This window comes from Acartia tonsa, chromosome 4 (assembly GCF_053477335.1).
Source record: "Acartia tonsa isolate MP-2025a chromosome 4, ASM5347733v1, whole genome shotgun sequence".
Classification (NCBI taxonomy): Eukaryota; Metazoa; Arthropoda; class Copepoda; order Calanoida; family Acartiidae; genus Acartia; species Acartia tonsa.
Genome location: NC_137263.1, coordinates 34518609 through 34540766, shown reverse-complemented (window position 1 = coordinate 34540766; position 22158 = coordinate 34518609). Strand labels below are relative to the sequence as shown.

The 22158-nt window shown below is 35.0% G+C and overlaps 2 protein-coding genes across 2 annotated transcripts; one reads left to right on the top strand and one right to left on the bottom strand.

Moving 5' to 3' along the window:
- The first annotated feature begins 250 nt into the window (after nucleotides 1-250).
- On the top strand, nucleotides 251-20534 carry LOC145315439 (uncharacterized). The gene is made up of 8 exons (XM_080155420.1): nucleotides 251-375; nucleotides 2006-2094; nucleotides 2967-3013; nucleotides 3538-3681; nucleotides 4127-4277; nucleotides 4999-5114; nucleotides 18805-19564; nucleotides 19763-20534. The coding sequence occupies exons 1-8, from the start codon at nucleotides 251-253 to the stop codon at nucleotides 20338-20340; spliced, it is 2010 nt and encodes a 669-aa protein (XP_080011546.1). The 3' UTR covers nucleotides 20341-20534.
- On the bottom strand, nucleotides 11991-14465 carry LOC145318030 (uncharacterized). Its single transcript, XM_080159343.1, has 3 exons — nucleotides 13883-14465; nucleotides 12509-13400; nucleotides 11991-12065 (listed from the first exon to the last, which is right to left on the bottom strand). Exons 2-3 carry the CDS (start codon nucleotides 13379-13381, stop codon nucleotides 11991-11993), a joined length of 948 nt encoding a protein of 315 aa, XP_080015469.1. The 5' UTR covers nucleotides 13382-13400; nucleotides 13883-14465.
- Nucleotides 20535-22158: the final 1624 nt, after the last annotated feature.

Sequence of the window (22158 nt, the reverse complement as noted above, 5' to 3'; positions counted from 1 at the left end):
TCCTTTATTCCAAAGATATAACTAAATTTCTACTTTTAAAAAATTAAATTTGAATAAAAACTGAAATATAGGGGGAGGAAAATAACCCCCCCCCCCCTCAAAAAACAAACAAATTATTTTCAGCCCTCAAACCATGTGAATTTTTTCTGAATAGGTCAGATTGGGATATAACCCCTCTGCCCCTTCATTGTGCACGCCTTTTTCTACTAGAATTTATATCTTCTTTAATGAGCATTTTGTTTAAAGAGTTATGATTGACGATGGGACGAATTCCAATGGTCGGACGTCTATCTACATTGATATACCCAGTATCTACGCGGATATGGCCAACTACGCACTTGAAGACGATATTTCAATACCAATGACCAGCATAAGGTAAATTTCTTAGAATTAGCATATTCATTATCTCAAAAACTTTGTGTATTATCTTGAATTTTGGTTCCAAACAAGTGATATCTTTACTTTTCAACCATCAATTTAATGTACAGAAGGGATAATTTTGCTTTTTATCATTGGGATGTAAATCAATTGTCTTATCCCTAAAGAGCCATGTTTGTCCTAGTTTATACGAGATAAAGATAAACTCCAAATGACTTATTATATTAGTTTCTTCTCAATAAGTAAATTCGAAAAGATGTCAAAAAGATTTGCATTGTTTCAAAACCTCCAAGTTTGGTATAATTTTCAACTATAGGTGTAATTTTTTTCTCGTATTCATTCGAATCCGGTGGATAAGAACCGGTTCTCATCCATACGAAAAAAACTATGTCTAGCATCGTATTATATCCAGATTTATACGAATATAAAAATGTACAATCATAAGATTAAAACCAGTTTAAATCGTATAATTGTAAAATACATTCTATATCCGCGGAAAGCTGTTTATAATACGATGCGAGAAATAACTATTAAATATTAAACATCAAAATTATGCTACAAAATATTATTTCATTATATACTTAACGTACTAATTTTTTGAAATACATTAAACAATGTAATTAAATTAATTGTCTGTCATTAATTTGCTTGTTCTAAATGAAGTTTACTAGGTAATTAAATTTGGTAAACTTGCACTTGACTCTTTAGCTGTTGCATCACTTTACAGTTGGGCGGTTTACAAATACTTCTATTCATTAATAGTTATTTATTGCAACGGATTATTCAAGTTTTCTTGGACTGGTGGTTTTAGAACTAACTAAACTAGTATTTATTTCATGATTTTTACTTCATCATTTGTGGAAAATTGTTTATAATACGATGGAATGAAAAAAGAAGATTTATTACCTTAGATTATCAATCATACACAGTAAATAGCAACTAGTTTCTATATATTAATTACTATTGTACAATTCTTAAAATGAAGAACATTATTAAATAAAAAACCAAATTTTGGATCATTTTAAGAAATAATAAAAAGCTCAACCACCCAACTGTTACAAATTAAGAAAGGTTAAGGTCGTGAAATTTCCAGTGGGAAAATGTAGCAAAACATCTGAATTAAGCCAATTAACAATTCTCGGTACTGTTATAAAGTTCACCATTTTGCCTTTTCTTTTAAAAAAAACAAAGAAAAGACCTTGAACATAACAACAACAAAATTATTAAAAAGTTTAATTTAAGACTACCCCCCCCCCCTCCCCCACGTATCCTGTCAAATTGTTGACTTTCAATGACTGATATAATATCGACATATCCAAAGTCTAATGATATAATTATGCTGACATAATTACGACACAGGCTAAATAAATTTAATAGTTATTTATAACATCGGTATATATGTAGAATAGACAGCTTTCTGTATATAGTAAAATGAAAAATTATAACAAAACTGGTCAATTGTCTGAAATACGATACAATACATGATATTTCAGTATGGCTCAGAATCGGTTCTAATCCAGCAGATATTGGAATACATTTTAAAATTATTATAGACTGATTCTAAAACCCAATTTAATTTTCTAATTTTTTCTAAGGTGTATTTAAAATTATTTTGATTCATATTTAGAATGTATGGAGATCTGAATGATATGGCTGCTTTTACTTCAACTTCTCAAAATACTGTTCCGTTGATCTTAAACAGATCTGAAATATCAGGTAAAAATCTTCAAACTTCCAATTAAATAAATGTTAACAAATCAATTGACAATAAAAACTCATTATGTTAAGTAATGATATATATAAATCCACAGGGTTAAAACTCTCTATAGAGACTAGATAGAAACTCGTTTAAAAAAAACAGAAATAAGAAGATGATGGGGGGAGAAGCTTTGTTGTCTACTTTTCTTTATTTCGATAGACATTTTATCCAACTCCTCCGCTTCTACTTCCCCTTCCCACTGCACTTTTTAAAAGCAAAGCTTTTCTATAATTATTAAAAGCAAAGCTTTTCTATAATTATTAAAAGCAAAGCTTTTCTATAATTAGGGTCGGTCCGTCCGTACGTCCGTCCGTCTGTCCGTCCGTCCGTAACGGATAGCTTTTTTCGTTAATTTAGGCATGTTAGAATTGTCCTATCTATTTCAAATTTTGCATGGTGATTCCTTTAGTAATTAGGTACGATTTAGAAAGCGTAGCAACTCTATAATCATTACCAAAATGTCCGTACGTCCATTTTAAACATGTTGAATTTTTTACTTTTTTAACAACAAATTTTTATGTGATGTAATCATCCGATTGATCTGAATTTTGGTATATTGATTCCTGGGAAAACAAAGTATAATGTTATTAGCGAAGCAACTCTATAATCAAGTCCTAAAAATGTAAGTATGTCCATAAACATAATCTTATATAAAGCAGTTTTTCAACAAATTTACTTACAACTTTGCTTCGACTCTTATACATTTATATTCTGATTATTCAGTTCTGACACTATATAAGTGCTAATGTCCATTTGTCCTACTGTTTCAGTGCTTCGCTTTTATGGATGTTGCCATCCTTGTTAAAAGTAAAAAATATAATTGTTTTAGGAGGATTTTTGTATGATTCAGAGACCAATACTATGGCGATGCCAAGGGTAAGACTTTTTATAATTATTCCAAGTGCCAGCTTACTTAATACTAGTACTTTTCTACTATATTTTCCTCAAAGTTCCTGGTGTGATTGTGTTTTAATTTAAGTTAGACTAGGTTAGGTTATATTGGGTACTGGTTAGCCTCGCAAGGTTATTGCCTCTCGCACGGGCAAGACATAGAGAAAAAAGACCTACCCTTCCTTTCTTTTAAATTTATATTCATGTAAAAATAATGAGAGTGGGCTTAAAGCAAAAATCAATATTGGGGCGTACCCAGGAGGGGGCTTGATTTATAGCTACCCTCTAAAAACCGGAAAAAAACCGTTTTTTTATATAAAAATCACGGCCGGTTTTGGCCGGATCCAGCTCAAATTTTACATATAGTCATCCTTTGGTATTCCCCACAGTTGATACTTGACACAGCAAGATCCCAGAAAAGTGTGGTATGTCTAGGGGTATCAGTTCTCAAGATGGTACCTTTTGTAAAAGAGCTCAAATGTCTAAAAAATACCCCCTTAAATTTTTAGGCTTTAATTCTGACCGGAATAGACCGTGCAGAGAGGGAGAGTGGGTTGACACGTAGCCTGACGACCATCACCCTGCCCGGATCCTCACCTCTGGTTCCCATTCTATCATACCCATCCACTGTCATCACCAGAATGAAGGAAATTGTCATCAGATTTTTACAATTTTTACCAGAAAACATACACACTACAAAGCTTTTCTTACCACACTTGTTTTGACTGTCTATAATTATGAAACGCTGTTATTCCTTTGAAAATCTCTTTTTTTCTTTGATTTTTATCAACTTTCAACTTTGAATAAAATTTTACCTTGATCTTTTAGGTTCATTATATTGCAAAAAGTATAAAATCCTAGGACAAAGGGAAAAAACTACTTTTTTTAAAAACCTTACAAAGAATTGATTAGTTTACCTTGTACAATATACATGCTTATTTTTTCTTTCTTTGACCTACATCATCCCTTCTTGATAATAAATATTTTTTTATCGCATTGTATTATAAAATACCTTTTCACGGATATTAAAATAAGAATAAAATAAAATGAAAATAAAACCTAATTTATGAATTTATGACAAAAAAAGTAACCCACCAGGAATCAGCTGCCACTCTGAAGACCTCTGTAATATCTGCCTGGGACAAACTGCTGGAGTATTTTTCCAACTCCCGGTCAACCCAAACCACTACGCCAGATCCGTACCTGGACGACAACGGGATCGAGATTTCGTATAGCCCACATAAGGAGGGTGCTCATATTTCTTTTTAAGTTTATAACTAAAAAGTCCGTCCGACCATTTTCCTACCTATCTGGGTTTTGAAAGAAAAAGATTGCGTGTCCATAAAACTACTGCCATCTTTTCATTTAATCTTTCTAGATTTGATAAATCTAAGAAGTATTATTTTTCTGCTGCAGTAAAAATTTTTTTTATTTATTATTTATGAGCAACCGTCCCACAGGGAGAAGACGAAGATTTAGCTGACATATTCTTTAGACCTAACCCAGGGATCAATACTTAAATATTTTCAAACAGTCGGATACTTAAATACTGCGTACTACCATAGGAAAATCATTTAAATGTCTTATTTCAGCCTACGATTTAGAGTAAACAATATATCTCTTACCTACTTTTTTTCTTTAAAATTCAATAATGGAATTATAATTGCTTAGATATTACACCAGATTATTATGTACCCTAATATTTTGTACATGTCTAAAATAACGATTCCTCCATCTATCCCCTTTACCCCATCTTCTCTCCTCCTACTAGATGAACAAACTGACCAATAAATTATGTCCATGATATCAACCTAAATCCCCCCCCCCCCCCCCCCACTCAAAAAATCCATGTATATTCAACATCAATTTAGAATTTAGATAAAGTGGTTAAAATGTATAGCTTCAACTAGAAACATCTGAAACAATCGTTCTTGTTTTCTTTGAGGTTTTAATTTAAGTATTGATCTTAGGAGAGTTATCCAATCCTTACGTATTTTTGTCCCGCCAGGATGAAGCCACGGATAAGATGGATGGTTCCTTCCCTGTCAAGGGTCACAAAAATTCCAAATATAGAAATGACAACCAGGTATTTATTCAAATTTAACAAGGATTTTCCAGAAATAAGATAACATCGTGTAAACTAAATTTTTTAAATTTCAAGTGTCAATGTAAGGGACTGAGAAGAGTAAAAATCAGCCATTTTGGGGTATTTTTGTTTCAATATATATATTGCCTTGTTATTTTTCCTTTAACAAAAACACCCGAAAAAAAAAAATTAGCAAAATAAAAAACACACAATAGCAAAAAAATAGAGGATGAGTTTAATGCTTTAATAATTTATTCTGATGATTTAATAATCATGTGATATTTATGCGGAAGTGAAGGCATACCTTATTTCTTACTGGCAGCTACACTCCTAGAAGACTCTAAGGGCACTTGAGGTTGGGGGTTAGATAAGATAAGATAAGATTTATTTTCCTCAAAGGTACAACATATTTTATTAGATATATATCATACACTATGTTACTATGCTTTGATTTGTTTGATTCTTCTGGTTTGTTATGTTTGATGCAGGTTTGATAATAATATAATGATATACATAATAACTATTATTAAGTACCTAGCATGGAATTGGCCGAACTTCGTCTCCACCTAGTTACCAGGCCAGTTCGAATAAGATGAAGATAACATTTTACAATAAAAATTCCATGCAACATTGTACCAGATAGTTAGCATAACCCTTTAAGGGTTGTGGAGCCACTGGTGTACTTTGACGCTTGCTAAGCCGATACAATGTTTTATGTGCAAATAAATAATAATCTTAACAATGAAAGAATAAAATATCTTGCTGTGTATTTCAGACATCCTCCTACTATCAGTTGCAACTTCTCCAAGCGTAAATTCGGAACAATTAAGGAACCAAAACCTCCACTAGGAGTCGCTATTCCCGTTGTGATCCCTTTTCAGCTCTACATAGACAGTTTCCTTTATAACAAATTATTTTCATTATAGAGTGGAGTTTTGTCCGGGTCTAAGGACATCTCCACACCAATAATTACAGGATAACGGCAAATCTCGCGATAACACTTGGTCTAATCCAAAAATCCAAAAATCCAAAAAATGAATAAGATATCCTAATATATAATCGTATCATGTACTTAAGTGAACAAGGTGTAATGGTTGGTTTCGATTCCTACGGAATCTGATTTTTATTTCTTGAGAATGGATATAATAATCCTATGATGTACAATTGTACTATTGTACAGAATAAAGAATAGGTCATGTGCGATTCCTACGGAATCTGATTTTGGTTTTTTGATAATGGGAGTGTGTCCCTAAATATGTAAAGTTCGATTCCTCCGGAATCTGATTTTTATGTTTTGAGAACTGGTCACAGCATGGCTGTGAATGGGGCAACAATATGGGGGAGGGTGAGGTGAGGGAAGGAGAGGGGAGAGTGGTTTGTGCTCGAAAACGTTGATCTCACTCTTTTTTGAAAGTAAAGGGTGAAAGTGGGTCATAAAAAAAGTCTGTGGCGTGCTAGTGCGCGCACAATTTGGTTATAGCTTTGCTTTAGTGGAGTTTAAATCTTACTGTTGTTTAGGCACGAAAATGTTCGGAGAGGAAGAATACCAACAAATGTGGCAGCCGTTACGCAATAGATTGACAATAACATATCAACGACTTCTCAATATAGTTAATGGTGACAATGTCAGTGAGGAAGTACGTCGTGAGGTAGCCCGTCTACTATACCAACAGGGTTATTTAGAAACCGAGTTGGCACTCACACTATACAACCCAAACAAGGATATGGAGTATCATGAAACTAAATTAGGTGAAATTGCTGAGCGGATAACTGCACAAGAGGGGGCTTGTCTCCAACTATAGCTCCAGAAGTTGGCCATTTCCGGTCTGGACCAGTCATGGTCAAGTTCTCTACGACTTTATATACAAGATATCCGCAAAATATCCGCAAAAACAACCGCGGAAATATCCGCAAGACGTTCACAAAAATCAACAATGAATCAACAGAAAAAAAAAAAAATCTGCAAAGTGAGAAATAAATAATACAGTTTAGTTTTAAAAAAAGTAGCTAAATATAATTTTAAAAGTAATTTACCATAAATTCATTGATTTGTTTTTTAATAAATCCTAGATATCTTGCTATGAACTTTTTATTTTTTTATTTGAAAGATGTATAAAGTAATAGGATGTCTGTTAATTAATATTTTGCTATGGATTAATTTAGTATTAGCATAAAAAGTAAGGATAAGAAATGTAAGTTGATGAAGTGAGAGACTAGTTAGAATAAGGGAGATGGGTCAAGGAATTGAACAGGTATGGGGGAGGAAGGGAGGAAAAACGAGGGGGAGAAAATGGGGCGTGGTGAGTGGTTTGTGCGCGGTCGTGGCTACCAGCCAGACAGATGGAGCGGCGCTTATCGTTTGGTATATGCTAGGGGGGGAGAAAAAATAGGGGGCGGGGGGAAGAGTGGTTTTCCGGTAAAGCACAGTATAATAAAGGGAAAAAGGGGCGGGAGGGAGACAATTGGTTGTAAAGCATAGGGGAAATACGCGGGAAATCGGAAGTGGGGAAAGTTATTTACTAATTAATAAGTTAAATTAAGATTGCATAATGCATGGTATTAAAACACAAGGGGGGTATAAATATGGGGTAGGTAAGGTCAAATTTCAATTGTCTCCAAGATGTCAGATCAAGAAGAGGAAGTAGGACAAGGCCAAGGTGCTTTACCAGATGGGGCGCCGGAAGTTCCGGAGGAGGCTGGAGGTGAGGAAAATGTTCCCCTCCATGACCAGGTGCAGGAGCTCATCGCTATGCTCAATTCTAGCGATGAAGTCGATGATCCTGTACCCGTGCACGGCGTCCAGCAGCTGCTGAACCTCGCGGCAGTGCCTGATCTACTCCCATTTCCGGGGGTAGACAGGCGCTGTCTGGACCTCTGGTTTATGGTCAAGAGGAGGTTGTTGGGCGTTGTGCACGAGGGCGACATGCTGATGTGGAGGAGATTCCGCAACGACGCCATCGATGAGGAAATCCTCCGCATGATGTATTCCAACTATGGGTTAGTCGTGAGGTTAATATCAGTAATGCCCACGTACGCCCGCTCCTTCCAGGCTAACATGGATTCCATCGCCGCAATGGACCGCCTGGTCACCGTCCAGCAGGACCTTGTGGAGGAGCTCCTCCAACAGGAACCCGACGACATCGGCGACTCCAGCGACTACGACGAGTAGATGGCTATGCCCACTACATGAGCTTAACCAGTCAGCGATAGTCATTACAAAATTTTTGATATCTAAATTTAAATAAATAAATATATTTTCGGTCAAAATTCTAAAAAAACTTTGTTATTTTTTATTAGATAGATAGAGGTAGAGGTTGCGCGATTCGTTAGCTGCTAGATAAAAATATATAATATAATGGAAGAAGTCAAAGTCAAAATATAAAATGTAAAATGAATAAAATGGATAAGAAACAAACTATGCCAAGCTACTCTATACATAGGTATGTGTGTCGGTTCCTACGGAACCTATTCGTTGAGATTTGAGGTTAAAGAAATGCTGTTTTATTGATTTTTAATAAAGAAATTAAATGCTTACAGAAAGTCGAGGGCTAAAAATACGGATAGAAACTTAGTTAGAACAAAAATTGTTAAGTAAGGAAGAGAAAAAAATAAAATATTTGCTTTTTAAAACTCAATCTTATTTAGGTAATAAGTAAAACATTTTTCTTGAAAATATTTTTATTATCAATTAGTTTAATTTCAAGTGGAAGGTTGTAAAGGAGGAGAAAAAAAAATAAAATATTTGCTTTTTAAAACTCAATCTTGTTTAGGTAATAAGTAAAACATTTTTTCTTAAAAGTATTTTTATTATCAATTAGTTTAATTTCAAGTGGAAGGTTGTTGAATATAGTTGGGAAAGAGTTAAGAGGGGCGTGCAGGAGAAAGTTTCTATTGGTGCCCGGTTCGTAAGCAAAGTTGTTCCTGTTCCTAGTGCCATACGTATGTCTGTCTTGAACAAAATTCCAGGTGTTTTCAAAGATTTTGGGAAAATTGCCTAATTTATAGGCGTGCATAAATTTACAAACGTTGAATTCAATTAACAGGTTAAACGGAAGTATGCCATTAGATTTAAAGAATTCAGCTGTGTGAGCTCTGCTTGGCAAATTTTCGATTATTCTAATGGCCTGCTTCTGCAACTTAATGATTGGTGCTAACAGATACATAGGACAGGCAGTGAACAGGAGACAACAATATTCGATATTCGACTTAATATAAGAAGAATAGAGTAGCTTTAAGTGTTTCTTGTCCAACAAATGACGCATTACTTTCATACTATAAATTATTTTAGAGACTTTGCTATAGACTTTTTCAAGATGATAAGAAAACTTCATTTTCTCGTCTAATTGAATTCCCAAGTGTTTGATACTACCCTCATTGGTACCGCTCACAAGATCCAACTTGGTGATTTTTGACTCATCATTTTCATTATGATTATTCATGTTTACATAGACTTCAAAGTTGGTCTTAGCGGCGAGCTCAGCGGGGGTGAGTATCTCACGGGGGGAGGAAAAGACCATACATTTGGTCTTGCGGGGGTGAATGAGAAGTTTATTGGCATTGTACCATTGGGTCAGTCTGGGGACAAGCTCCTTTGCAAGGTTAATCAATTGAATAATATTCTGCTTTTCAATGAAGCCCACTGCGTCATCAGCAAAGAGATTGATTAGGATCTCTTCACTGCATGAAACAAGGTCATTGATAAAAATCAAAAAAAGAATTGGTCCCAGGACTGACCCCTGGAGTACGCCAATGATAATGAATTCAATTGTAGAGGAAAAAAGGCCCTTAAAAAATACACGCTGCTTTCTATTTGCATAGTAACTACGGAACCACTCAAGTGCAACCCCCCTTATCCCTGAATTCTCCAGTTTGCTAAAAAGGATGTCCCTATTTATCATGTCGAAACACTTCCTTATGTCCAAAAATATGGCCATACAGGAAGTGTCTCGACTGAGTGCTTGGGTGATCAATGTGCTTAAGTTCAATACATTGTGAAAGGTTGAGATCCCTTTCATGAAGCCAAACTGGCGATTGCTAAAAAAAGACCGATCTTCTAAGAACTTAACCAGCGTATCACAGACATATTTTTCAATGGGTTTGGAAAAGTTGTCAATGAGTGAAATTCCTCGATGATTATCTGCCTCGCTGAGTGAACCTGATTTGTGAAGGACAACTATTTTGGAAGTTTTCATTTTTTCAGGAAAAGTGCCATTTTGAAGTGATAAATTATAAACATGTGTTAAGGGAGTGGCAATGGTATCAGCACAGCGAGACAGAACATACATCGAGACATCATTTATGTCTGTGGAACGCTTAGGTTTAATACTACGAATGATATTAATAACCTTGAAGGGGTACAATGGCTCAAAGAAGAGGGAATCTTGACATGGGGGTGGTAAATATTCAAAAAAGTTTTTGGGGGTGGAAGGAATTTCAGGCCTTAGGGAAGACCCAATCTGACTAAAATAACGATTAAATTCGTTAGCTATTTCTTGGTCATTTTCAATTTTGTTTGGGCCTACTTGAAGGTATGTGCACTCAGGGGAAGATTTACTAAACCCAATGACTTCCTTTAGGGTTTTCCAGAGTTTTTTCCCATCCCCGTTTGCATCTCTTATTTGTTTTCTGTAGTAATCAATCTTTGCTCTTCTCACTTGCCTATTGTAATTATTCCTATAGACATTGTAAATACTTTCATTTTCAATTGTTTTGTCTTTTAAAAAGTTGCTGTACAAAATATCTCTATGTAATCTACAACGCAATAAATAATCTGACATGAAAGGCTGCTGGGGCTGGGTACGTTTGTTTTTTCGTTTTTTTCTAACTGGACACTTTTCATTATAAAGTCTCAAAAAGGTTGAAATAAAGTTATCATAAGCAATGTTTGTGTTGTCTTGACTTAAAACGTGATTCCAGTTAGTGTGGTAGAGTGCATAGTTTAAGGCATCAAAGTTTTCATAATTCAATTCTCTTTTTTCAAAGAAATCTGGAGGTTTGGGTTTATTTACTTTGTCTATTCGGAATGAATTAATAATTGGCAAGTGATCGGAGATTTTTGATGTTAAAACAAAGGAAGACATTAGGTTTTGAATAAAGTTACCTACCCCGAATAAATCAAGAAGGGTTGCTGTGGTTCTAGTTACTCTAGTAGCTCTGGTAACAGTATTTATGATACCGTTAAAAGAAAAAGACTCAATAATTCTCATGGAGTTGCTATTTATATTATTTATTTTGAAAAGGTCAAAATTGAAATCTCCCACAATGAAGTATGGTATGCTTAAAGCTGCTATTCTATCAATCAGGTCTAAAAAAAGTTCAAAAAATTCTTCTATTTCAGCATTATTCTGATTGGGTGGCCGATAGCAGTTTAGTAAGCAAAACTTTAGTCCATTGTGGGAAATTTTTAAGCAAATAGATTCAAGAATATTTTCTTTAAATGAAAACTTATCAAATAGTTTATCTACTTTATAATATTTGCTTACTAGAATACCTACCCCTCCCCCCCTATTTTTTGTGCGGAGTTTAACATGCCAATCGTAATTATTAATCCCATAGCAATCCATATTTACATCCTTATTTAGCCATAATTCTTGAAAACACAGAACATTTAAGTGGATATCATGTTGCCTAAAGAAGTCTACAGTGGAGACAATATCATTGTATTTAGAATGTAATGACTGACAATTAATACTAAAAATATTGAGAAGGTTTTCATTGAATGTTTTCAGTTTCTGTACGATACCTTGTTCACTTGAAAAAACGCAATTTATTCCGAATTCATTCTCGAAATCGTTAAAGTAGTCGCCGTAAATCGGATTCATAAGATTTAGACCAATGTTATCGTTTAAGTTACCGTAATCCTGGTTAATCTGATCATTAGGGAGGTTTGTCATAGCAGAGCTGGTCCAGGAGCACCGCAGGAGGAATCGTCTTAACATCAAGTATGGACATCTGAAACACAGTAGATATTAGTGGACAAATAAAAATAGTTAATATACAATATATTATCGTTAAAGCGAAAAAAATTACCATATTTACTATGGTTATTCCGATAGCGTTTAGTTTATGTGTGTGTTGGGGGTGGCAACACATTTAAAGCTAGTTTAGTTCCCCCTACTCATTTTCATACAAGTTCCATGTATTTTATATGCTAATCAGCAGAAAAGAAAAATAGATTGAAATTAATATGCGATATGGGCGTTTTAACAACTTAGGTAATATATAATAATAATATTATAATATTATAGAGTTCACGTGGATACAAAACATTCAATTTTTCGAAATAAATCATTTTGAAAATGATGACAATAATAATAATAACTAAGCTGAGTGTTTTTTTGTTAGGTACCTTTTTTTTTCGTCGTATAAGATACTTAACTTCATGTTGTGATTACCGCCTTTGTTGCTTTGCTTTGCTTAGCTTTGTTGGCGGTGTCTCTAGCTTTGGCCCTCGTGGCCACAGGATCAGAAGGTGCTGAGTCAACGGTAAATGCCTTCATGGCAACAGGATCAGAAGGTGCTGAGTCAACGACAGGTGTAGATGCGGCAGATGCGGCAGACGTGGCGGCAAGTGCGGCGGTGTGTGTGGCGGTAGGTGCGGCAATGGATGCTGCAGGTACGGCGACAGACACGGCGGCAAGTGCGGCAGACGTGGCGGCAGATGCGGCGGCGGTCACGGCGGCAGGTGCGGCGGTGAGCGCGGCGGCAGGTGCGGCAGTGAAATCAGCGGCAGCGGCGGCGGCGGATGCGACTATGGGAGGAAACACAGCCAGGTCCCCAAGAACTGGGGCAGGGGCAGACGTTGAATTATGTTGAATCGTGCTGGAAGGGTGGGCTGTGATCGTACTAAACTGCCTTGGGAAGTCATCCTCTGTTAAATCAGCCTGATTCGAGAAGAATGTTTTCCTTTCCTCAGGCGCTAGCTTGTTGAAACAAAGGATAGGCGGTGCCTCCGACAGAAAAAAATCCTCGCTTCCAGGTATGGGTTGGGCCATTTCCTTCAGGTCTTTGCCAAATGGGTTAAGGCAGCGTATCCAGCGGCTGCCGTTCTTGAGTTGGAATTGGACATGTTGGCCGGCGACTTTGGCCCTCGAAATCTGGTTTGTGGCATATACAAAGGTCATGGTCTTCCTGTTGAGGTCGGACATATCTTGCTTCGCCTGGACTAACCTATTGGGGAAGAACGGGACCGGTGACGCGTTGTTCCTGGGATTGAACCTCTTGATCTCGGCGTTGTAACGGTCAAGCACAGCCTTCTTATTGTTCATCCACGCGTCGAGGTAGGATCTAGACATAAAACGAAAAATAAAAACGGGGATCTGGCCCTTTGTATATGGGAGCATATGGGCACGCTCGACGATATCACAAAAATGTGAGGGAATATATTCTAATTCCCCACGTTTAAGAGCGGCTTCAAGGGTGGGCCTTATAATGTTTCTAAATATGATAAACTCTGTAATATTTTCACGGCTCCACGGCTGCTGAAAATTCACTATTCTACAACTCCAATCGCGGCACCTTTGCTCTCTTATCGAGTTTTGTAGAAGTTGAAATTTGACGAAATTTTCTCTCGACGATTCGACAGAGTTTAGATAGTCTTTTTGTTGTGTAATCGCTTTTTGTTCACTTGCAACAGATTTAGCATCTACGAAATTTTCTATACCTTCGATAGATTGAATTTTAACATTTAAATCTGAGACTCTCAATTTAATATCGTTTATTTCGGTTTTATGACTGGCAAAAGTACTATGAATAAGCTCATCCCTTACCTTAGCTATATTCGCATCGTATTCTTTAAACTTAACATCCAAAGCAGCGTCCAAATTTGTTTTAAATTTTGACCAATATTCTGGGTTGTCACACGTACTACAGGCCATGATGAAGTGAAGATGGCGGATCCGAGGGTGCTGAGTGAGTGTGGGTCAGCTGACCAATGGTGGGACGCGAAAAAATGTTAGCCAATGGGAGAGCTTATTTGTCGGGAGTACTTTGCGCCGGTAAAATGTTGCCAGACCGATAAATTATTAAAAAATTTTGAGAGTGTTTTCACCAAAAATTGTTCATTAAATTAAAGCGATTAGGTTACACATAAGTTAAAAAAAAAAATTTTTAATTCATTAATGTTTTATTTTCACTTTTTTGTGCTAACAATTGACCGATACGTTAACACATACACATTGCCAGGCCTAAATACGAGGTGCCCTCTGGCTACAGTGTCTTCCCTTTCCTCCAACTGCGGAGTGACCACGGGCAGTGGGGAGAGGGGAACTAGTTGAGAGAGAGGGGGAAGGTAGAACTGAGCTTAACACATGGGGTAGGGCGGGGGAGAGCTTGCAAAATGCGTGTTCTCAGCCCGACTCTCTGGTGGGTTAGAAGTCGATTTCCTAGTAAGGTGGTTGATACCCTCCCCCAAAACGTTATTAACCTTCCCTGGACACATGAGAAGCTACTTGTAAAACAGAACCATATAGGTTCAGCGGCTAGCAAGATCCTCAAAGACTGACACACACCAAGAGAGACATCCTGTTATTTTTATAAGTAAAGAATTTTATAACGCAGGGATTTTCAGGGATAAGACAATAACCGATAAACTGATGTATATCCCAAATAATGAAACAAAACTACCCCAACTGTAAATTAAAATTATTGGTTGAAAAGTTTGGACAATCAATCAAGATTTAATGGTAATTTTTTAAGCTAGCGAATGAGAGAGCATGTTTATAAAACTTTTGGTAAAGTATAATTTTCTAGCTTTAATATCACTTCTCGCCACAGGGACGTCCAAGCCTTTTTAATTGAGGAAGGTAATCTAATGTATTTATAAAACTTTTTAAAGGGGGATAAAAGGGGGGTTTCAAAGTTTACCCCAACCCTTGGACGTCTTTGAATCTCCCGCTAAATGTTTTACATTTTCTTAGGCTACAAAGACAGCTTTTAAAATTGTGATTAACCTTTCCCAATGCAATGACTCTAAGGATAATATGTAATGTTAAATCTTACTCCAGAAATAATTAATTAAATGCACTTTCCATAGTTTAGTATTCTTTTTTATCTAAAATTGCCGATGCATTCTTTCCAAGTGTTGTTCGAGCACAGAATCCCCCTACCCCCTTACTGGGTAGGCCCGCAGGCCACCCGCATGTGTTGGTTGGCATAGATAAAAACCAACCACCCCTTATTTCAATATATTTCAAAATATGGGTTAGGAGAAGGGGTTAGTGCTCGTTAGGTACTTAGTGGGAAAGTACCAAATTTTCTTCATTTTTTATGCATAAATTGCCATTGAAAACTTGAACCAAGGTTAAAAACAATATTGAACAAGGAAGATTACACGCAATATTAGCGAAAAGTGATAATAAGTTCAATAATGCAAATGGTGTTATCTGAAAAACTAGCGGATGCGCCTCTGGCAGAGATTAAAGGCATTAAAATAGTCTAAAACCTTCCTGGTACCTATGTGAACTTTCTTTAAAATTAAGTACTCAGTCGGTTCAGCTGATAGCAATGTTTTAACGGAGAAACCTTACTACTTCTTATTAAAGGATGGCATTTCGATAATATGTATCAACTATGTTTCAAGAGAAATGCGTTTTTTTTAAAACTTAATTATGCATAGAAAATAAAACAATTATATAAAATGCTTTATAGATTTGGAAAACCTGTTCTGTGACATTTATGTTTCAAATATTTAAAAATTATTTTTTCGACAAATTATGACTTAAAACCGATTTTTCCAAAGGCCTTAGTTTTGAAGATTTACAGAATTAATGGTTGTAGAAAAAATGTGCACATATTTTAAATTCAAATTGCGCGGCTTGTATTAATAGTAAAAAAATGTTATGCATATCGTTAGAATCATCATAAGCTCTAGTTTTTGGATATATAACTATTTTTGCTACGTATAGTTTAGGTAAAATGATCCAACTTACTTAAAACTTTTCAACCTTTCTTACATTTTTCAACGTAGCTCCTAAACTACATATAGCACAAACATGGCACTTATATTTTTTATTGTTTACCACCCTTTTTTCTATGACCACTTCACTAAAAATTGTAGACTAAAGTGTTGATAGGGTCTTTCTGCTAAGTGTGCAGCTGCTTCAGGAAAAGAAGTGTTGGTTACTGAAATTTAGAAATCATGAAAACATACTTATAGTCGATTTTGATTAACTAGCATGATAACAGTCAGACCGACAGACAGACTGCTATTAATAACTTGTAGTGTAATTTCGCTACCCAAAATTAGTAAAGATAAACTCTTTTTTTGCATTAAGTTACAGCCTACAAAATTATGAATTAAAGTACTTGCATAATACACAGACAGACAGATAAACATTCCATTATTTAGAATTATGTATTAATGCCAATAGCAAGAGAAAAAGTTTGCTAATGGATTTTCAGATTGATATGTCAAATAAGTTTACAAACAAGGCTGGCAACATACAAAGTGCAATAAAATTGTTAAATAATATTAATAAATCCTTGTCCTTTTCTTTTGAATTCAAATTCTTTTTTTCCAGTATATCAATTTATTCCAATTTATGCTGATGTCTGTACTTGGTTCTCCTAAGAAGTGAAGCTTATTATAGAACCCACCAGAGAGGTTTTTAAAAACTTATTTAGTAGTGGCTGTCTCAACCACTCCAAGATTAATGACCTTTGACAATAATTGCCCCTCAATTTTCACTACATCATAAGATAAAATTCGTAGGGATCTAAAGGGATAAGACAATGGCCAATAAATTGATGTACATCCCCAATGATGCCATACTAATAAACCCCTTCTGTATATTACAATTAGTTGCTGAAACGTGAAGACACTCAACTTAATGAACCAAGTAATCGCAATTCAATAAAATTACTTCAGGTTATTATGCCAGCGAAAACGTTATTATAAAACTTTGGGAATATTGAAATGAACAGCCCTGTATAATTCAAGTTAGTGGACTAAGCCAATCCTTTGTTTAAGAAGCCCCTAGAGGCTTCTAAAGGCAGAGACTGCCAGTATAATTATAGAGTAGCTATGATAAAACCAATTTGCATGGTTGATTAGACAGATATAGATGCATCACTAATATGATACAAGCAAAGATTTTATATAATTTGATATGTTAAATAATTCCTGTGACGGATAGACATAATGTTATGACCTATATCAGAAATTAAATACACAGTCTTACATTAGAAATGAACATTTTACTTGAGATAAATCTATTTTGCCCCCCACTTTTCCACCTGAACATTTTTTTTATCTTTAATTATCGGATTTTTTTTATAATTCTTCTTTATTTACCAATTTAAGTATCCCATCCTCTCTGACAAATCTATGTCCACGAGTCTTTTTAAAATTATATTGTTTTAATTTCAATGGATTTTGTGATCCTTGTTGTTTATTCACGTTGAAACCATATCTGTGGTTTCACAAAGTAAAACAAATAATTTTTAACACAATCATTATTAGAAGCGCAGCTACTCTATAGTAAGGGTATGTCCGACTCCGTGCATCCATCCGACCGTCACTCATTATGTCACAACATAAAATCATTTTAGCTTTCAAGGTTTTGAAATTTTTATAGTATTTTTATCAAATGTGTTTTAGTTCTACTATATTTTCTTTAATTTTGTAAAAAAAAAAGCATTTGTTTTATGACAGTTAACTGTCAAAGGTATTGTTAAACTCCTTATGCTGCGCTATCTATAGCCATAACTGTCCTAGTTATTTGTATTTCTTGTTTTTTTACTTCCCGAATCAAAACCAAAAATTTAAGGTCAACTAACATGTATTTATTTTGTTTGTTAGCATTTTTTTTTTGGCAAAACTGATTTTAATTTATTACTCCGAAAAAGAAAAGGATAACATTGAGTAATTTTAAATGTATTTCTTACTCTGCCAAACATCCACTGGAGATGAACCGGACCCTGAATGCTAACAAAACTGGTTTTAATCTTTTAATCTTTCAATTTCATATCCGCGGATAGCTGTCTATACTACGATGTGATTAATAACTATTACAAGTATCGATAAAAGTTTGGAAAATCATAAAACCACTAACCTAATAATTTACTACATTTTTTTACTATGATATAAAATAGGAAATAACCTTGAAAAATCAACAAAAATTAAATTTTATTTCTAATTTTAATTATCGCGTCGTGATGAATTTATCCACAAATTTAAAAAAATGATCAATAATTCGGGAACAAAACTATGTTTATTATATATATAAATACATATATATATATATGCATACATACCTTACAAAAATATATTTTTTTTTATGAAACTTTTAAAAAAATATGTTTTTATTTTGGCTGAATGAAAAAAAAATATATAATATATAATCGCAACAAACCCCCTCTTAAATCTTAAAAGCGAAGTTACCCTACAATTCTTTTGTCTGTCTGCCATTCAGTCAGTCCTTAACGCTGTAGTGGAAATGTGATTTGCTAAGGTGCTATTAAAGATCAACAGCTGAATTTATTGTGAAGATTCCTAAGACATATATGCATCTAGTCTTCACATTGTTTTGATCCTGTTTCTTTCGGTCATGCTTCAAATGACAAAAATATGTTTTGTGATTTTCTTTGAGTTTTTGCTCACCCTGCGAGTAAGTTAATAACAAAATATATCATTGGGTCTTGTTTCTTCCACCTATACTACCAATATTAATTTGTCTATTTTTATTTTCAGAAAAGCATCCTGCGAGACTGGAAATCAGATTCCAAGTTCCTGACCAACACAAACCACAAAAGAAATTATCCCAACTATTTTAACCAACAAAATCCCAACAGTCCATTTGTCCCCTATGTTAATATAGATGGAGCTAAAGTGAGACCTACCAAGTTTCTTGATACATACAAAGGAAATACTAAAGGTGTTGATAATGATATAATAACTAATAATCTACCTGATCCTGAGCTTAATTATGTTGTTCAATATCCCAGAGTTGTAACACCGCCCAACATGGCTCCCAATGATGAAACTACTGCTTATGAAGTTATTCATTACCCCAAACATACTAGAACAAGGACACATAAAGTCCAAGAGCCAAGCCAAATTAGGACACTGAATAAAAGTAAGTATAAAACAAGTTATACCTACACAAAACGCAAAGCAGCCAACCAGGACAACAATTCATACCAGTCATCAACAACCCAAAGAAACAACGAAAATGGCGCAAAAGCCGACGAAAAGTTTTATCCATCCTCCCAGGAAAATCTGGGCATTGGCGGATTTTCTGTCAACCATCCCAACTTTTTCTCCAGCTTGAATTCTGATTTTGGTTGGGGAAATTCTGCAGCAGGGTGGCCAACTACAATATCATCAACAGTGCCACCAAATTATAGTTCAACATCAGAAGGTGACCCAGATGAACCTGCCCGGAGAAACTTTGTTGTCCATGATTATGAAGATGAAGACACTACTCAAACATATTCACTAAGAAAAACAGGTAACTGATTTTTAATTATGGCAGGAGGTGTTGGGTTCGTGTTAAATTCACGTCATATGGATGACCTTAAAAAGCCACAATGTCAATCGCATGACAGTTACAGTAAGGGCAGAAGTTCCTAGTTTAGCTGTATATTCTTCATATTGTTTACTTGTAGGACAGTTTTGATGATGAAGTTAATAATACACATTTTTTCAGGATCACAATACTATAGAAAGAGGAAACCTACTTTTGATCCATCAAAAAACTACCAAAAGCACCCAGAAAAGATCTATAAAGAACAAACTTTTAGAAATTCCCCGGGTTTTATGAATGATAATAAAAAACCATTCTCCTCAAGTTTCTGGGAAGAACCAAGAGATTCGCCTGTTAAAGGTCATCCATTTGGATTTTGGGATAAGCCAAAAGAACCGCCCAAACAAGCATCTGATGCATATTGGCAGAACAGAAAATCCTCAACAGAATCAGCGGATCAAAGGCGGCATACAGCTGATTCACCTGTTAATCACAATGACCAAAGACGATATTCAGCAGAGTCAGCTTTTAATCCAAATGAACAACGACGGCATTCTGTAGAAACAGCTGATTATGAATCTGAGCAAGGACGATATTTAGAGGAATCAGCTGATTTTTGGTCAGATGAAAGACGACCTCCAGATGATTCGTCTGGCTACTGGCAGCAGACAGCGCTGCCCCCGTACCTGAAGGATGATTTGATTAGTTTACAGAATAAACATAATCAGAAATATCCAAATAAAAAGACTCAACCAAGATAACTTGTGAGACAACTTTAATAAACATTACAGACCCTTAGAAAGTGAAACATATCTATCATTGAGATAGAATATCTGACAACAACATTTAACAATATAATAATTAGTTATATTCTAAAATTACGACAATTTTTGATAATTTATGATAAGAACCTATAAAGATAATATTTGTTTAAGTTTAATAAATTTATGTTTACAAATTCTTATTTTACACAACTATTTCTAAACCAGCCTTATTCTACAAATAATCTGTAGTGATGACCATGGGTAATATAAGGTTTCTTAGTTAGGATGTCTGCTTGTCCGCCCGTCTAAAATTAAAGATGTCGATGGTCAAATAAGGTTTTGTTTTTCATGGAATATACCTACAAGTCATACTATACTTTAAGATTTTTTCCTGAGAAGTGGAAAATCCCATTCCAAAATAAATTGGCCCCTTATTCTTAAAGGGTCACCTATTTTAAAGGCGAAGCATTTAGTTTGTCCGTTAAGATCTTCCATACCACTGAACCACTGGGATGGGAGACCAGGTACGTGCACGCCGTCCATCCTGCACCGTGCATCAATGACCTTAGGAGCTACACCAGAAGAGTCCTACTGTGCTGGAAAGGTCCAAGGGTAGATGCCAGACTGAATTATGGTCACCTCCCCCAGTCTAGGGGGTTTGGGTGGGGCTAACAATCCTTCCCTAGAAAAAACCTGCTTATGTTCAACCCGCACATACCACTGAACCGATTTGGAATCTTCACATATTTATTGGAATAGTCTTAGGCTATTTTTCTGCTTTATCTTTCTACATTCGAATACAAAGCCTCTATATGCATGGGGATCAACCGCTAGTTAATTGAAAAGTAGTAAATTATAAATTAGGAATACAATGTTCGAGATACTTTGTATGAGTTTTACTAGTTTTATTGCCATTTAGTTGAGTTTATTATCCTGATTAAAATAATAATCATATATAATATGTTGCCTGGCAACTTTTACATGTGTTTTTGTTCATTGCAGACAAAAAAAATTATTTATGTACAGTTAAACATATTTTTTTAGCCTATATTTATTGATTTTCGCAGTTTTAGTTTCAAGTTTCTTTTGGATATTTTGTCTAAGTCTTTATTTAAAATCTGAGGATACCGCTAACTAAATCTTCTTGTGTTCTAAATCTTATGGAATCTTTGGCCTTGAGATGTTAAAGGCTATTCATCCATAAACAACAGACAGACCTATTGATAAAATAAACAAGCATAAATTACATAAATTACATGAGTAACACATAACAGACAGTATGAGAGATTCTAAGCTTAAAAGAACACGGTTGCATGTTTAAAAAATATATGTTTTCTGAAGGTAAGAAATTTCTTAAGCTGGCCAAAACTGCTTTTATTTTATAACTATAACAAAAAATATCTTTGTTTTATGAAAAGAAGAAAAAATTGTCCAAAATCCCAACTATTCTGAAAACCCCGGCCAAAACAACAAATGGATAAATAACAGATAAACAAAAATGCAAACTTAATGATTTTCCCAACATATTATTAAAACAAGTTTACTATAAATAAATAAAATAAGTAAGAAAATGTTCAAAGATGCGCAACCGTCTTTACTTGCAAATATCAATATAAGACAAATCTTTCCCCCTATTTTTATTTTTTTTTGCACAAAAAATCATGTTTCTTGCACCTGCGAGGGGGTGGGGTCTCGTACAAATACCCTGCAGGCCTTTCCTAGCCAATGCAAAACCTTACCAGAACTAAAATAAACATCAAAAATACGTTTTGATTTAAAGAATTTGTTTGTGGCCCATACGTAATATAAAGGAAA

Bases quoted from the DNA above. Each gene is read 5' to 3' on its own strand.
- LOC145315439 (XM_080155420.1), top strand. From the start codon at position 251: ATGATTGACGATGGGACGAATTCCAATGGTCGGACGTCTATCTACATT. The intron at 376-2,005 runs GTAAATTTCTTA...ATTCATATTTAG, and splicing joins ATACCAATGACCAGCATAAG to AATGTATGGAGATCTGAATG. The intron at 5,115-18,804 runs GTATTTATTCAA...TTTTATTTTCAG, and splicing joins AATATAGAAATGACAACCAG to AAAAGCATCCTGCGAGACTG.
- LOC145318030 (XM_080159343.1), bottom strand. From the start codon at position 13,381: ATGAACAATAAGAAGGCTGTGCTTGACCGTTACAACGCCGAGATCAAG. The intron at 12,066-12,508 runs GTAATCACAACA...ACTGTGTTTCAG, and splicing joins AAAGCAAAGCAACAAAGGCG to ATGTCCATACTTGATGTTAA.